The following is a 17,801-nucleotide window of genomic DNA, read 5'->3' as shown; positions in this document are numbered from 1 at the left end:
AGATGATGGACCATCCAAATTTCTTCAATAAGTTATTTGGGCCAGAGACTCTTGTTACATGGTTGTGTAGCATCTTGCACGATTGGACCCTCATTGGGGGCCCTCGGGAGCTACGGTATTTAATAGTAAGCAATAATTTAAGATCTGTCCAAGGAAGAAGAACATCAATAAATTGATTTGCCTCCCCTTGAGAAGAGAAATAACTGAAGTTCAGAGAGACATAAAACAAAGATTGCTTTTCTTAGCTTTCTGAAACACTACAGACTTCACCATTTTGCTACTAGTATGATGGGATGATGAAGAATCAACAGAGTCAAATGCAAATAAGGAAAGAAGGCAGTGCAGATTGAAAAATGTCAGTGATTTGGCTGCGCTATCAATGTCTTCCTGTTCCGTTTTTTTTTTTTTTTTTTGGTAGGTTGTTTCTTTGCCCTTGTGGTTGCCTAAACCTGTAAGCCCAGGTGCAGGACGAGAGTTGCAAAGACTTTCTTATCTTGGAGCTTTCTTCAGTCTGTCTGTCTTTGCTGAAGATGATGTAAGTACTATGCTGTTTGCAGTCTCTCGTCTGGAAAAGAACCCAAAAGATGTTTGTACTCCTTGCAATTTTTTTTTTTTTTTCAGACTAAAGTGGTTGAAAAATATTTCTCAGGGCCTGCCATTACTCTTGAAAACACGCGGGTTGTTAGCCAGTCATTGCAGCATTACCTGGAATCTGCAAGGGTAAGTGTCCTGATATTTAATTGCTGCCAGAGGATTTTTTATTTTATTTTATTTTTTTTTAAATTTTTGGTTTCCATAACATGGGTGAAAAGTGTTTTACAAAATATAGTCCATCCACTAAACAATAAATTAGTTAAGAGGAGGGGGAGTGAAAACTCAGCAAGAAGAGTTTAACCAGAGAGCCACAAAACTGGAGATCTTTCTGTGAGCCCCCTACCCAAACCCAAGGAATATCGGTACTGTTATCACCAACTATTGATCATTCACAAACTTCAGTTCTTGTGGGTGAATGAGTAAACAAGACCTGGTACATTTCCATAGTGATTAAGTTGCCATGATTTTTAAGCTATAATCTTGTGTAGATAACATTCTTCTGTAAATAAATATTTTTCGTACCTGGGATAGCTGTGTTCTTTACAAGAAGACTACAACAAAATACTAGATTCTGTATAATACTTGGAATATGCACATGTGTCTCCGTGCTGCTGTTTTCATGATCTTGCTGTTCAGTGACATAATTTTCATTTAAAATTTCAGCAAGAACTGTTTAAGATTCTACATAGTATTTTGCTGAATGGTGAAACTCGAGAGGCAGCTCTCAGTTACATGGCAGCTGTTGTTGATGCCAACATGAAGAAGGCACAGATGCAGGTAAAGACTGAACTTTCTTCCTCTGATTCACAGCTGTAGTTAGCACAAATAGTTCTAAGTGATTGATGTGGTGGTAGTTTTAACAGAAGACAACAGACATTCTAGGGCCTGAAGCAACCAGGAATTCCATCTAGGTAATTCTTTCAATATTATTTTTCCGTACATTGTTCTTTTTTTAAATGAATCTAGTTTGCTCACTCCTCTCTGAGTACTGAAATACCTAAATTTGTTAGTATACAAGTTTGTGCCTTTTTGTTGATATATGCTCTTCCTGGCTGCTTCCACCAACTGATTGCAATGAAAACCTGTTTTCTCCCCCAGTTAACAAACTGCCAAGCACTCACTTTATTTGTGGCTCTTGTAAATTTGAGTAATCCCTAGTGAGAATTGGCACAATTCCACTGAAGCAACAGGGCTGATTTTTTTTTGTCATTGGTTGGTTGATTTTTGCCTTGGTATAACCTGGTTGTGTATCCTAAATGTGTGCAATTTGAGGCGTCAGTGTCTTGAAGTCCCCATTTTCCATAGATGCAAACATTTTGAAACTATCTGCAGAACTGTTTTCTTCAAGTTGAAACAAAACTACTGGAAATGTTGCTTGTATGGTAAAATTTAAGAACTGAAGCTTTGCTACTTTATGAATCTTTCCTGTTCCTGGCTGTCCCTATGCTAAAAAATTTTAAGAACCCTCTTTGAGACTCTTTCCCCCTCTTTTCTCTCCCCTAAGTGTGTGCGTTTAGTACTTATAAAAATGACTGGTGTTGGACATAAACAGGGCAGGGAAATGCTGTTAACAGTTACAGCTGCTCAAATTCTAGTTAGCCTTAGAGGTCCTGATCCTAGTTTTGTTTTGTTTAACCATGCATTGTGCATTAGTGATGGATGCTGAAGTTCCAGGCCTGCCAACTGCAATGGTCTGTTGCCTGCTGCTTTCTTCTAAGCTGGCATCTTCTAGCATTCACTTTCTCTCCCTTGTCTTGCAGACTGATGATCGGATGGTGTCTACGGACGGTTTTATGCTCAACTTCCTGTGGGTGCTGCAGCAGCTTAGCACGAAGATAAAGCTAGAAACAGTTGATCCCACCTATATATTCCACCCCAGGTGTCGCATCACCGTCCCAATGGATGAGACAAGAGTAAAAGCAACAATGGAGGATGTTACAGGCTGGATGGCTGAGCTTTGTGAGTAAAGAGCATGCATTTTCTACCTTTTCTTCTGGTATTAGGGATATTCCAAAATATTCACTACTGTAAATGTTTTGCTTGGGACTGTCTGTTGCTTTTATAGCTTGTTTTAAGACTGCACAGAAGTGAGTTATTCGAAGTCTGAGGACTAATTCAGGGGTGGCCAACCTGTGGCTCCAGAGCCCCATGCAACTCTTCAGAAGTTAATATGCGGCTCCTTGTATAGCCACCGACTCCCAGGCTGGAGCTGCAGGTGCCAACTTTCCAATGTGCTGGGGCGTGCTCATTGCTCAATCCATGGCTCTGCCACAGGCCCTGCCCCCACTCCACCCCTTCCCGCCCCCTCCCCTGAGCCTGCTGTGCCCTCACTCCTCACCCCTTCCCCCCCAGAGCCTCCTACATGCCAGGAAACAGCCGATCGTGAGGCGCCGGTGGATGGGAGGAGCTGGAGCTGCTAACGTATTACTGTGGCTCTTTGGCAATGTACATTGGTGAATTCTGGCTCCTTCTCAGGCTAAGGTTGGCCACCCCTGCACTAATTCATGTAGCTTTTTTCTTACTCTTCTTCATCCTGTTTTGTTCTTTTTTTTGTAGACAGGGATCAGTCTCCATGTTCTGAACCGAAATTCCCAACAGAATGCTTCTTCCTAACCTTGCATGCCCATCACCTCTCCATCCTGCCAAGCTGCCGCCGCTATATCCGTAGACTGCGGGCCATCAGGGAGCTCAACAGGTTAGAAATTGTGTTAGTTACCTAGCATGTGTTCTACAGTTTTCCCCGCCACCTTGAATCGTAAGTGCTTTCCTATGTATGATTATGGTTCTTGCAAATTTGATGGAAATTAAAACTACAACTTAAGTAAATCCATGCTATGGAGTATTGGGGAGTTTTATCGATTGGTCAGTCTGCTGCTTTGATAGCTCTTGCAGAGTATTTTGTGTCTGCAGGTTCTGGCTGTGCTAATGTGCAATGGCATCGATCGTGAATGCGGTTTCTAGATAGGATCGCAAACTCCTAGGGGTAGTCCTAGAGAGCACTGGACAGTTCTTGAAAGCATCGTAGGGTGTACAGAGTTGCAATGTTTTGATAGTTTAAACTTTGTTGAACAGTCAGTGGTTTGTTTGGGGATGTCAGTGCTTTAAGCCTTTTGCATTGCTGTGGAGGTGAATGCACATGTACCTCTGACATGCAGGTCACTGTAGTGGTTGCTTGACAAGCAGCTTATCTCCTATGTCTGTGATGTTGTATATCTGCCTGCAGAACAGATTTTTATCTGTTCCTTGTGGCTATCAGATGATCTCCTTCATTGTATAAAAGCTTTCACAGTGAATTCTATGGTAACTGCATATGTAATTCAACTACTGGTTTGTCATTTTAAAAAAATTGCTTAAGTTCTGACGCTGACATGAAGATGCTTTTGTTTTTCCTTTTTCTTGACATGAATCCAAATAAACTTTTTATAGCTGCTGGATCTCTAAACCTCAAGGAACTTTCTCAGTTAAAATAAATAAGAGCAGATTGCACAGTATCAGTGTTTTCCACTATTTATAATTGCATTCACTTAGTAAAAGTCCCTTGATATTAAGATGGCAGGTTTGTTGGAGGATTTTTGAACTTTATTTACAGTGTAGACCTACAAAAGGCTAGAAAAGCTGTAGATATCTGTGTGTGAACAGTCAACACATGTTTTACACAAACAAGTGTTTTCAAATAAACCAGACCCTGGATTTAAAAAAGAAATCACTCCTCTTTTTCCTTCTTTGGAATGTAGTGTTGTCAATCATGAGTTATTTCCATGCATGCTCAACACTTATCAGGAAACGCTTAGCCCTCTGTAAATTCAGGCCATATATTTTGATGTCACTAATGAAAGAATTAAGGTCAGATAATAATCTGCAGCAGATGGAGGCTGGGGTATGGAGAGAGACTAGTTTACATCCAGGTGTGGTAGGAAATAGAATCATAACAGTGTAGAATATAAAATCTAAAATACTTTAAGATTAATACAACATACACAAAATATTAATCAGCTGCTACTTTAAATGAATTAGGTCCAAATGCTGAGACTTGAATAGCTTCGTGTGGATGATGTGACATAGTCATTGCACTTCACTTTTATCCCGTGTTAGATCTAGGCTGACTGTGACCATGGTGGAGGGGGCAAAACTTAATCTTTGTTATAATGATGGGCCTTGCACTGAAGGGGAGAGCATGAAAAATTTTCCCATTGCTTGTGCTCTTTCCCCACAGGCTTGAATTGTAATGGGGGTTGTGCATGGGGAAGGGGTCTGCCAAGAGAAATCCTTTTCTAGAAGGAGGTTGAGAGAGAGGTGCTGGGAGTGCATTTGTATCTGTCCTACAAAGGAGAGGAAGGTATTTTGAACTGTTCCTGATACCAACCTTCCCATCTTCCTCTAGTAGCTTCTGCTTTTCATCTCTCTGCTCGTACTTTGTGGGGGTGAATGAGATATGGCCTTTGCTTGCCTGCCTGTCAGATGTTCTGGATCAGCCTTGCTCTAATATAGGGTTACTGTTCTTAATTACATGGTTTTAACTCTGCTTTTTGTAGAGATTGTGAATTTGGTATAAACCAAGTATTTGAAATGTGATAAAATGATGAATGTGTCTGGAGGAGAAATCCTTTTCCCCACTGTCTCCCCAGTAATATTTTTTTGCTGTGGTTCTTGTTTACTTAACGGAGTCCTCAGTTGTGGAACTAGTGTACTTAGTGTATCCCAAGATTTTTGTTTTCCCTTTCAAAAGATGCAAGAGCAACTTGCTGTCCTGGTGAATGTGAGGGATAGTTTCTACTAAGGTGATGAATTTTTGTAATCTCATTTTTCTTTCTTCCCAAATTTCTTTCCTTTGTAACTTGAAATTAGGTAGAGTAAATGTTTTACCTGCTGTCAACATATGCCCCCTTTACTGTCACCACTAGCGATTTCATGTGGTTTACAGGACTGTGGAAGATTTGAAAAACAATGAAAGTCAATGGAAGGAGTCTCCTCTAGCTACCAGACATCGAGAAATGCTGAAACGCTGTAAAACACAACTTAAGGTTTGTAACTAGTTAGGATGACAATTAACTGGCCCTGTCAACCTGTGTGGTGTGGTGGTGGTGATGGTAGTAGTAGTGGGTTGTTTTGTTTTTGTGTTTTTCCAACGGAAGAGGTGTGCTAGCAACCATGTTTTCATTGATGTTTCAAAATATCTTAGGTGCATAGGAGGATTGTTTTCAATATATTACACTGTTGTATGATACCTGTTGACTTAATAACACTATAGAATATGCACAGTACAATTCAGGATGAGACTGCTTAGCACTTATAGAGCAATTCAAAATGTAAAAGCAGATTACAGGTCAGTTCTTGCAACACGCTTCTGAGAAACGATGATGTTGCTGTTTCCATTTCTTGGATGGATAAATAACGGCAAAGAGGGTGAGTGACTTGCTCATGGCTTCAGACAATTTCTATTTAAACTGGATTTAGAAGTCCAGAGCTCCTGGCTCTCAGTCCTGAGCTCTTTCCAAAGTGGATGCACTGGAATCCTTCATTATGAATTTCAGTACCCTGTTCAATTGTTGCAACTGTACATGGATAGCAGTTTTCTACTCTGTACTATCTAGACAGCTTTTTCTGACAATTTCTCAGATCTTCTATCTTCTTAACTCTCCTGTTCTTACTGTTGGAGTGTTTGCTCCTTAACTACAAGTCAGTGAAGGTTTTCTCCTTGTGGATCTAGTTGAGTTGTACTCATCTGTCTTTGTTGATATATTGGGGGATTTTTTGAAGTGTCCTGTTCTTTGGGCAATGATAAAATATTGTGTGTGGAGGGAGGGGCAGAACTGTCTTAATTATTGGGAGTGTTGAGTGGAGTGGATGGATTTGATCTTTATACTGTGTTTCTTGTATATTGCTCTTGATTAGCCTTTTGTGTGCATCTTCCCTCCTCCTGCAGAAACTGGTGCGGTGCAAGGCTTGTGCAGATGCTGGTTTGCTAGATGAGAACTTTCTGAGGCGGTGTCTGAATTTTTATGGTATGGTGATTCAGCTGTTGCTTCGAATCCTCGACCCTGCCTACCCCAAGTGAGTTTCAGGGCTGGGTGTGTAAATCACTATCTCAAATATCTGATACTGGCTGTCTCTACCTCAACATTACCACCTCCTGGGATTCCTAAATTTGTGATTGCTTCTTGTCAATGAATGACTGTTTTTAGACTGTAAGTCTGATTTTATGTAGTTATTTCAGTCACCGCTGTAAAATCCTGAGTTATGTTTTGCTAATCGGAAGTGCTGAGATTGAATTTTAAAACTTCAAATATTTATGAGGATATCTGTAAAGGGCTATTCGGCAATTCTGTAGGAGAGTGCAGAAGATATTATTTGACCATGGGATTCTGCTGTCCTCCTTTTAACCCTGTCATTGTCTTTTCTATTCCACAGCATAATACTGCCTTTAAATCCTGATGTCCCGAAGATGTTTGCAGCACTGCCTGAGTTTTATGTGGAAGATGTTGCTGAATTTTTATTTTTTATTGTACAGTAAGTAAAGTCATGTTTGAGGCAAACTATTATGCTTCCCACATCACAGATGGTGTTCTTGTAATTGTCTGTGGGCTCCCCTCTCTACAACTGAAAACCAGTCAGAACTCTGAGCTAAGTCAGTTCCAGCAGAAAGGGAAGGACTAATAAGAAAATGTTCAGTGATCAGTGATTCTCTGGAGGGGAAAAAGGCAGAAAAAGAAGAATGAGGGGAAGCAAACTGTGGTGAATATCAGTTGCTTAGACCTTGCAGGCTCCCCTGAATGCATATTCTGAGAGGGTAGATCCAGGGTTTGCTTTAGCTGTGCTTTTTTCCACTCTCTCTGGTCTTTTCTTACTACTTAGGGCTTTTTATCTAATTGTCTTTCATTTCTCAATTTTTTTTTCTTGCTTTTGTGAGTCTCTCCCCCTCTTTCCAGCTCACTAGAAGGCTGCATGCTGCCTGGGCAGATGGACTAAGCATCTGTTGGGGACTCCATAGGGCTAGGCTGGTTTCCTGTTGGACAAAGCTGTGCGCCATGAGAGCCAAGAAGAGAAGCTTGCGGCAGTGGGCTGTTGCAGTTGCATGCAGCCCTCTACGTGTTAGCTGCTTTTGTTGCTGGCTGCCTTCGGAGTCATTGCAGAAAGAGGAATGGGGCTGAGGACATGGCTTTCAAAGAGCCAGTTTCTGCTTTACTCACAGGCATAGGAGCATTTTTGCAAAGGAGATTGCCTTGCTCTAGGTCTGCCCCAATGTCCTTTGCTGCCAGTGTCTCTCTTAGAATAGTCTGTAGGGGGATCACCAGTGACTCTGCCCTCCAGAATGGGAAATGCTTTCCTAGACTATTATAAATTGAATGTAGTACCACATGTTAAAAAGGCAATTTCTCTTTGATATCTTAATAAGGTCTGAGGTATTCACCATGTCTAGAGCAGTATTAAAGATAAGCAATGACACTCTAATAAACAAATGCCCTTTAATTTGTAGATTTGCCAGAATCATATTAACTTCTAAGATTTACCTCATTAAAGCTGAATATGGTTGTTCCCTCAGACTTGTGGGTCCACTGGTGTTCATAGAATTCAAGAGATCTCAGTCATTTTCCTTCTTCAGCTCCATGTCCAGCCCCTGTCTTTTTCTCGCAGTGCTTCAAAAAGAGGCAGCAGTTGTCCCTGCATGCCGAGGAGGTAGCATTAAAGTGGCACTTCAAAGTAGTGTTGACGCCATATGAAATGTAACAACTGATTGTGGCTGTAATTCAGAGGCGGTCCCAGGAAACTATTATTGGCAAGGGCGCCTAATGTAACTTCATCAGAATGTAGTTTCCATAATGACTTGTGCTTTTGCTCGGGCTAACAGGTAGTCTGACCTGAGTTGCCTGAGACAAGTATGTAGCTGAATCCTTTACAGGTTTTGCTTTTTTCCCCTCCCTCTTACCTCTCTTCAGATACTCTCCGCAGGTGCTTTATGAGCCCTGCACTCAGGACATTGTGATGTTCCTTGTTGTGATGCTGTGCAACCAGAACTACATCCGAAACCCGTATCTGGTAGCAAAGCTGGTGGAGGTGATGTTCATGACCAACCCAGCTGTTCAGCCACGGACACAGAAGTTCTTCGAAATGATTGAGAATCATCCTCTCTCCACTAAATTGTTAGTTCCCTCGCTGATGAAGTTTTATACAGGTAAGATGTTGTGTTTGCAGGGTATTGATCAACACGGTGAGGGATGAAAGCCTGGTAAGGCAAGAGGTTCTGTCAGTCGGCTTAGGCTCTCAAAAAAAAATCAAGGTCAGTCCTTTGGAACATCTTTAGATGATGCCTTGTTCTATTGCTTTCTGACCGTCTTTGTGTGGCTTTATTGTAGCCTGACACTAGCAGTGCTGCCCTGGCACTTGAATTCCAAGGCAGGAAAGGTGGTTTTTTGTTTTTTGTTTTTTCCCACGTTTGGGGAGTGGGAGGGGGTGCTTGGAACTAAAATGTTTTTGTGCATGAGATTGTAAGTACCCTGATAGCCATATAAACCTTGGACAGCCCTTGCGGGCTCTGCCTCTGGGAAGTCATCAGTCCCCTGCAATTCCCTCTGATGTCCCATCTCTCCTAGCCGCCTTTTGCTTTTCAAACATACATCCCAGGGATCCAGTGAGTCTAAGTGGCCTTTCAGCTATCTCGGCTTCAAATCTACCGTGATCTGCCAGCTTTATTGCACTGTGGAGCACAGAGTCATAGAACATATAACAGTTGGGTAGAAAAGGAATCTTATAGTCCTACACACATGCTATTTTTCTTTTTCTAAAAAAGAAATAAATAAAAACAAAGAAAAAACCTACACTAATAGAATATGCTGATATTTTAAATGCACAAAAGTTAATTCATTTGAGTGTTCTGGCTTCACCTTTTTTTTCAGTTCTTTTTTCTTGCTTAATTTCATAATTTGGCTACATCCTTCTGCCCTATTCTGTTGTATGTTAATGTGACCTTAACTTTTGTACAGTGCTACTTACTCTGGGATGGTCACTACAGCAGAATAAGTGTATAGTATAATCTCCCCACAGTTCAAAGTTCTCTCTCTAGTAAGCATATGTCGACTACACTGCGCATGTTTTCAGCCGCTAATAACCATTTTATTTTCCCTGAAAAACATCAACCAATCTAAACAAAAAAAAACCCCAAGTAAATTAGTAAAATCTAAAAAATCAAAACCAAAAGCAGTACCCCAAAAAGGGAGAAGAACCATCTACCCCAGGAGGTACACTAGAGATTTCATTATTGCTATTGATTTTACATGGAAAGTGGTCAGATGCTGTGGTGATGAGCAGAAATATTAAACCCTGAGAGACATGGATATTCTTAAATCAGATTACTATACATTTGAAAGGGGTCTACAGTTGATGCAGAAACAACTCTATTTCCTGATTTTTGTGGGGGGGGGCAGGGTGATTAAATACTCAACATAATGTTGAGGTAGAGATTTTTTATTTTTGTATTCAGTAATCCAGTTTTTTATGGCTCTCTATATTCACTTTAATTATTTGTCTTTACCATCTCACACATTGGAGAGCCCAAACAATGGGGGTTTTTGTTAAACATGGAATAAAAGTAGTATGTAAGGTATGCTCCTCCAAAAATGCTACATCATGAAACTTGCTTTCCTTTGAAAGGAAGGTTGATTCTGAGAAATAAAGTGAATGATGCCCCTTTAAAATGGGGACCAAGTTGGAGTTTTACAGATGTGATTTATTTTTTTGCAGCTTTCAGCTGTACCTGACCAGTTAGATTGAGGGGGTGGGAAGTGTGGTATATGGATACCTAGTAATCAGCACAGGATACTGGAGGGAAATTTTGATGATGGGGTTCTAGTTTTAATACTGGTGTCTTCTATTTTCTTCTCAGATGTTGAGCACACTGGAGCCACCAGTGAGTTCTATGACAAATTTACAATCCGCTACCATATCAGCACCATTTTCAAAAGCCTTTGGCAGAACATAGCTCATCATGGCACCTTCATGGAAGAGTTCAAGTGAGTAAAATGTTGTAAATGCCAGAGATAACTGCTTAGACACTTGCCTTGGATTTCTGAAGTGTGGAGACCACTGGAGTAAGGATCTGAGGCTGATCCCTCCAACTAGGATATGTAGCTGAAGAGCCAGATTACTCAAAGATATTTAGCTTCAGAACATGAAAAAAATATATAAGATCCGTAGGTGCAAGAGGAAAACTTCCCCCCAGTATTTATTTTCAAATGTGCCTCCCTATGCTGATGTGCATAATGCTTGCTTCTCTGTCATGTTGGAGGGCACATCTTCTGCACTCTCCCCGTGCCTTGGTCATGTTTTGCCACAAATACCTGGAAAATGCTTTTCTTTTAGTCTTTCTTAGCTGCTACTTTATGCTTCTTCTCAGTGTTTTCCTGAGCTCATGGTGGTGATCCCAGTTGGGAACCCCTGTGTATTTTTCTGAGCATACTTAACTTCGTTTCCAGTTGTTAATGTCTGTCATCCTGTTATAGTACAAATGTGCAGAGACAGGGATTATCCCTTCCATTCTTTTATTCCCCCTGCTGGTCTGTCCCAGATTCCATTTCCAGACAGTGGTGATGTTTATTTGGGCCTCTCTTGTGAGTTCCTAGATATTTGACAATGTTTCTGTCACTGGCCAACAAGAGCTATTTTGTCCATTGAAGACGGATTTTCCCTCCTCCTGCTTTATTCTTGTTTAGGCTCTCTCTTGCTCTTACTTTGCTATTAGGGTCAGGAAGGGGAAGGATACCTCGTTTGATCAGTCCCAGCTTACATGATTAGGCCTTTCCACTATGGCCATTCTAAACACAGAGGAATATAGGGTGCCTCTGGACTTTGGTTCATCTGGCCTGTAGAGTGGGGGCATTAATTATTCAAACTGTGGTATGAAGAAAGAATGTTGCTAGTGCTCCAGACTGAGAGATGCGTTCTGGATTGAATGCTCCTGTTGTACCGTGCAGCGACAAAGGCATTTCAATGTTTTCCAGCTCTGGGAAGCAGTTTGTTCGCTATATCAACATGCTGATAAACGACACCACTTTCTTGCTGGACGAGAGTCTGGAGTCCCTAAAACGGATCCATGAAGTTCAAGAGGAGATGAAGAACAAAGAACAGTGGGACCTGCTGCCTAGGGTGAGCATGTTGGTTTTTTTTCCCCAGTGCCCCTTTCTTTCTTATGCTAGGATTTCTTCGGCTAAGGGTAGCACCAAAGAGCTGCTCTTGCAGAGCTGCCCTTGGAGGTGGCATTGCTTGCTGCTACCATGGCCAGGGTCACTTTGGGCACTGCTTCCTGAAAGAGAATCCAGGCTGCAGAGTTACATCAGGGCTGGCATTGCGGGGGAGGGGATATGAGACTTTTAAGAGATGGTGTATTTAAAATGCTAAATGGGGAAATTGAGGCTTATAATCCTTTTTCAAAGGAAGTTCTGGAAGATGCCCACCAGCTGAGTTCACTTCAAAGAACTGTTCCAGCTAAGAGCTTTTTTTCTTCTAATGTATTGAGCTCAAAGCAGGCTTTGGGATGGAAAGGAAGAGAATAAATTTCAGGATTCAATGTCATTATACAATATTTGTATGCATTCACCCACCAATGTCAGATATTTTTATACTGAGGTTATTGATTTCAAAAATAATCTGAAATAAAAAAGATATATAGAAAGGGAAGATCCATTTTGCAGAGTTCCTTTCAGATAAGAATGTTCTAAAGTCTGTATTTTCCCTGCAGTGTTACTTCCTCCTTTTGATACAGATAAGCGTTAGTTATCCTAAAACTTTTATACAACAAGAATGTGGACAGCTGCCTCAGATAGAGCACATGAGTGCAAATCTTGGAAGTGGGTAATCCTTACAGTGCAAACAGTGGTGGCAAAAAATAGAGCATTAAAGCCCAATGTAAAGTAGGCAGCTGGATTATTCTGTTCTTAAATAGTCTTGGATAAACTTAACATTTACTAGGATAGTAAATGACTGTATGCAGTTGTCCTGGGATTCACTTAGCATACAGTGGTGGAAATATTCTGCATGGTTGTAATCTTTGGTGCTTAGGTGTCTGCATGTGTATGTGTGAAGGAGAAGATTCAAGTTCCACTTTGTAGTTCCAATGGATTATCTAGTTGCAGACATGTTGATGTCTGTGGTGTTTGTCACAGTGGGAAGAATACAAATTACTGTAGTGTGTTAAAAGTTAGAGATAGAAACGACCTTTTAGATTAGAGTCCAGTCCATTGACAAGTGCAGGATATAATCCCCTGACAGAAGATTTATCAAATATTAAACTGGGAACTGCACTTGGCTATAGTCAGCAACACTGTCTTCTTTTCATATTGCAGCAATAGCTGTAAAATATGAATAATGCTATACAAAGGGACTGTAAAGAGTGATGCTTTAGTATGTAAATATTATAAGGATAGTGTAAAAGCTGATGGGTCTGGAAATGAAGACCATTTCTTGGTCAGCTCTTGTACTATTTTTATAACATTTGTATTGATTAAAACTACTTTGTCTTTGTTTCAATCTAGAAGTGGCTCCAACACAGCACCCTGTATGGAATTAGCATTTAGAACTCTCTCTTGGGATTTTGGATCAGCAGAGGCTGATCTAGCCCTTGGCAGGTGGGGGGATAGCTCCCTGGCTGATGAAGTTCTCAAAGGTCCAATTCTTACTGTTCCTCACTTTAGATCTAACTTTCCTTCTGGACTTCACTTACTTAGTGTTGTTCTCACATTTGTTGTTGTCACCTAGTGGAACTCCTTATATGAGGAACATCTATATTCCATGTTGATAATTGAAGTCATACTGACTGAGTGTACGATTGTAAATAATGTTCTTCCATACAACTTGTATGGAATTAGAGTTGGAACAGTTCTGTTTGTCCTCCAGTCCAGCCCACAGCTAGGGTAGAATAGTTCACTGTAATGTATTCTCCAGCACTTTTGTCAAGTAGTTTTAATAGAAGATTTGGAGATCATTAATAGGTTGTGACATATAGGTCATGAGTCATGTTTCAAATCTAGAGAAACTGTACCTTTCAAAAAGAAAAGGAGTACTTGTGGCACCTTAGAGACTAACCAATTTATTTGAGCATGAGCTTTCGTGAGCTACAGCTCACTTCATCAGATGCATACCGTGGAAACTGCAGCAGACTTTATATACACACAGAGAATATGAAACAATACCTCCTCCCACCCCACTGTCCTGCTGGTAATAGCTTATCTAAAGTGATCATCAAGTTGGGCCATTTCCAGCACAAATCCAGGTTTTCTCACCCTCCACCCCCCCACACAAATTCACTCTCCTGCTGGTGATAGCCCATCCAAAGTGACAACTCTCTACACAATGTGCATGATAATCAAGTTGGGCCATTTCCTGCACAAATCCAGGTTCTCTCACCCCCCTCCCAAAAACCACACACACAAACTCACTATCCTGCTGGTAATAGCTCATCCAAAGTGACCACTCTCCCTACAATGTGCATGATAATCAAGGTGGGCCATTTCCAGCACAAATCCAGGTTTTCTCACCCCCCACCCCCACCCCCATACACTCACAAACTCACTCTCCTGCTGGTAATAGCTCATCCAAACTGACCACTCTCCAAGTTTAAATCCAAGTTAAACCAGAACATCGGGGGGGGGGGGTAGGAAAAAACAAGGGGAAATAGGCTACCTTGCATAATAGGCCCTAATAACATCAGCCACACTATCAGAGGCTCGTTCACCTGCACATCCACCAATGTGATATATGCCATCATGTGCCAGCAATGCCCCTCTGCCATTTACATTGGTCAAACTGGACAGTCTCTACGTAAAAGAATAAATGGACACAAATCAGATGTCAAGAATTATAACATTCATAAACCAGTCGGAGAATACTTCAATCTCTCTGGTCACGCAATCACAGACATGAAGGTCGCTATCTTAAAACAAAAAAACTTCAAATCCAGACTCCAGCGAGAAACTGCTGAATTGGAATTCATTTGCAAATTGGATACTATTAATTTAGGCTTAAATAGAGACTGGTAGTGGCTAAGTTGTTATGCAAGGTAGCCTATTTCCCCTTGTTTTTTCCTACTCCCCCCCCCAGATGTTCTGGTTTAACTTGGATTTAAACTTGGAGAGTGGTCAGTTTGGATGAGCTATTACCAGCAGGAGAGTGAGTTTGTGTGTGTATGGGGGTGGGGGGGGGGGTGAGAGAACCTGGATTTGTGCTGGAAATGGCCCACCTTGATTATCATGCACATTGTAGGGAGAGTGGTCACTTTGGATGAGCTATTACCAGCAGGATAGTGAGTTTGTGTGTGTGGTTTTTGGGAGGGGGGTGAGAGAACCTGGATTTGTGCAGGAAATGGCCCAACTTGATTATCATGCACATTGTGTAGAGAGTTGTCACTTTGGATGGGCTATCACCAGCAGGAGAGTGAATTTGTGTGGGGGGTGGAGGGTGAGAAAACCTGGATTTGTGCTGGAAATGGCCCAACTTGATGATCACTTTAGATAAGCTATTACCAGCAGGACAGTGGGGTGGGAGGAGGTATTGTTTCATATTCTCTGTGTGTATATAAAGTCTGCTGCAGTTTCCACGGTATGCATCCGATGAAGTGAGCTGTAGCTCACGAAAGCTCATGCTCAAATAAATTGGTTAGTCTCCAAGGTGCCACAAGTACTCCTTTTCTTTTTGCGAATACAGACTAACACGGCTGCTACTCTGAAACCTGTACCTTTCAAGTGTCAAACAGCATGACCTCAACTCCTGACAGTCCTGTAGGAGCTTGCTGCTAATTGTTCAGAGCTGAAAGTTGTGCAATAACTCATCCACGTGACTCTCTGTGATTTACGTTTCAAAGATGTGTGGATCTGAGAGCCCTTATCTCTTTCCTATAAAAGTAATTAAGAAAGAAAATTCAAAGTGAAGTTCTGGGTCAACAAAATGACTCTCTAAAAATCACCTTCACGGCTTCTGCTTCATGTGTTCAGTCAGAATCAGGTTTGCTCTTCTGAAGCCTTTATGACAGTTTACTCCTGTTAGTATGGCAGAGCCATTACTAGGTGAAGGAGTGAATTGGCACATCTAAAGAATTGTCCCAATTTTAGAAGCTTTATTACCTGTATTAATGAACAAGCCAGAAAAAACCCAGCCTGACTCTCAGTTCCAACACTGACTCTGCAGTGCTGGTATTTGGGATGGGGGAGAAACCCAACCCACCCTTTTAATTGTATGTTGAGCAAATTGGATATGGAATCAGTGAGACTCGCTAAACATGGGACCCCACCACAATACCATTTGTACAGTCATTTTTTGGAGTGATACAGCACTTTACAGCCTTGATACTATCCACTTTTATACCCCTCCACCACCCCAGATTTTTGTCTAGGACATGCTATTGAAGGGGAGCTGTACCTTAAATAAAGGAGCAGTGTCTTAATACAACTTGAACCACAGTCTGTCACTCTGCTTCCGGCCAAAAGGATGTTAGATCATGTCTGTTTAGCTATTGAGTAGGGAGTTATAAGGACTTGTAATTGTGGCATGTTTATTTTCTAGGACCAGCAACAGGCTCGGCAGTCTCAGCTTGCTCAGGATGAGCGTGTGTCTCGCTCGTATCTTGCCCTGGCAACAGAAACTGTTGATATGTTCCATATCCTTACCAAGCAGGTTCAGAAGCCTTTCCTCAGACCTGTAAGTATAAACTGTTCTGCTCTAGTATTCCTCATTGCCTGGCTGGTTTCCAGCTTCTTTAATATGTGGGTTGGCTCTTTTTCTTTACTGGATAAAATCCTGGAGATAAGCTGTACTGTTATCCACAGTGCACTGAAATCTAATTCTAAGCATATGTATTATTGGTAGCAATGATTTGGTGCTATAAAATGCATTTCCTTAGTCCCTGAGATGTTAATGGTGCTTTTAGACAAGTCACAGATTCCCTCTGTGTTTGGATTATAACAAGCATGTTACAATGATGCCAAGATGGGATGGTAGGAAGGACATTCTAGGGTTTATGTTTGTGGAGACGGTTTCTGTCCTTCCGGCCTGAGAAAAGTCATCATGATTGTTGCACTCTGAAGAGGGATGTAGGCATGTGATGTTTTCATCTTGTCACCAGCAGAAACACCACCTGGAATTATATTACCTACACGTTGTTTTTTTAAATGTGTATTTTTGGGCAGATGTTCAGTAAAAGTTGCATTGTTTTCTACTTCATATGATGAATACTTGAGTTTGGATATAAGTATAACTGTTTGGAGATAGCAATGAGGAAAGGCTCACCGTGTGAAACTTATGAAATTGGTGGCAGTCTTCCTGAAGAGAAATCATAGTCTCGAATTCCTGAGCCAGATGCATGTGGGCCTTAAGGTGGTGTCCCTTCCCCAGTGCCTCCTCGTTTTCATTTGTACTTTATTTTGACCTTCTAGGAACTTGGTCCACGATTGGCTGCTATGCTGAACTTTAACCTTCAGCAATTGTGTGGCCCCAAGTGCCGTGACCTGAAAGTTGAAAACCCTGAAAAATATGGGTTTGAACCAAAGAAGCTGTTGGACCAACTGACTGATATTTACCTGCAGTTAGATTGTGCTCGCTTCGCTAAAGCAATTGCCGACGACCAGGTGAGCTCCAGAAAGAGAGGTGGGTATGGTGGTGGTATGGGCAAACAGAACTGGCAGAGCTTTCCAGAATCACTTCTGGAAGAGCTTGCCCACTACCTGTGCACTGCCAACCAACCTCCTTCAATTTACTTTCCATGATTAATCTCTGCATGGGCACTCTCTTCTCCTTTGAGATAGGTATGTTTATAACGTGCTTTGCAAACCTATAGTGCTATATAAATAATACATAGTTGTTCATAGAATATATGTAGCACTTTACATATGCAGAGCATTTTACAAACATTAACTGTTACCTGCTTAGCCTCCCCTATGAGGTAGGAGTAATAGTAGTATTGCCTCCACTTTAGAGGGGAAACAAAGGCACAAGGGTGATTCTGATCATGCCCGAGGTCATGACCACACAGATGGTCTCTGGCAGAACTGGAACTGTGATCTAAGGGCCTTTTCTCACAAATCTAGGCTCATTCCTCTAGAACATATTTCCTTGCAACAATAATCATTAGAGTGACACCTCTATGTTTATAAAATAGTGTTGTGTGTGTGATTTGATCATATAGGTAAACTATGGCTCATCTGTAACCTTGTGTCCTGTTTGAGATTTGA

General features: G+C 41.3%; 1 protein-coding gene across 4 annotated transcripts in view; it reads left to right on the top strand.

Moving 5' to 3' along the window:
• UBE4B (ubiquitination factor E4B) overlaps positions 1–17,801 on the top strand; it is a 67,238-nt gene that overhangs the window by 44,431 nt on the left and 5,006 nt on the right. For all 4 annotated transcript variants that reach the window (XM_073316798.2, XM_073316801.2, XM_073316799.2 and 1 more), the window contains 13 exons: positions 419–535; positions 622–720; positions 1,258–1,371; positions 2,355–2,553; positions 3,151–3,289; positions 5,516–5,615; positions 6,518–6,645; positions 7,003–7,101; positions 8,529–8,764; positions 10,472–10,598; positions 11,586–11,730; positions 16,138–16,272; positions 17,007–17,198. In XM_073316798.2, coding sequence (XP_073172899.1) covers positions 419–535; positions 622–720; positions 1,258–1,371; positions 2,355–2,553; positions 3,151–3,289; positions 5,516–5,615; positions 6,518–6,645; positions 7,003–7,101; positions 8,529–8,764; positions 10,472–10,598; positions 11,586–11,730; positions 16,138–16,272; positions 17,007–17,198 — 1,830 coding nt within the window. The remainder of the gene's footprint in view (positions 1–418; positions 536–621; positions 721–1,257; positions 1,372–2,354; positions 2,554–3,150; positions 3,290–5,515; positions 5,616–6,517; positions 6,646–7,002; positions 7,102–8,528; positions 8,765–10,471; positions 10,599–11,585; positions 11,731–16,137; positions 16,273–17,006; positions 17,199–17,801) is intronic.

Source organism: Lepidochelys kempii, chromosome 18, assembly GCF_965140285.1.
Source record: "Lepidochelys kempii isolate rLepKem1 chromosome 18, rLepKem1.hap1, whole genome shotgun sequence".
NCBI lineage: Eukaryota > Metazoa > Chordata > Testudines > Cheloniidae > Lepidochelys > Lepidochelys kempii.
The sequence above is the reverse complement of the archived record's forward strand: the minus strand, read 5'-3'. Positions and strand labels throughout refer to the sequence as shown.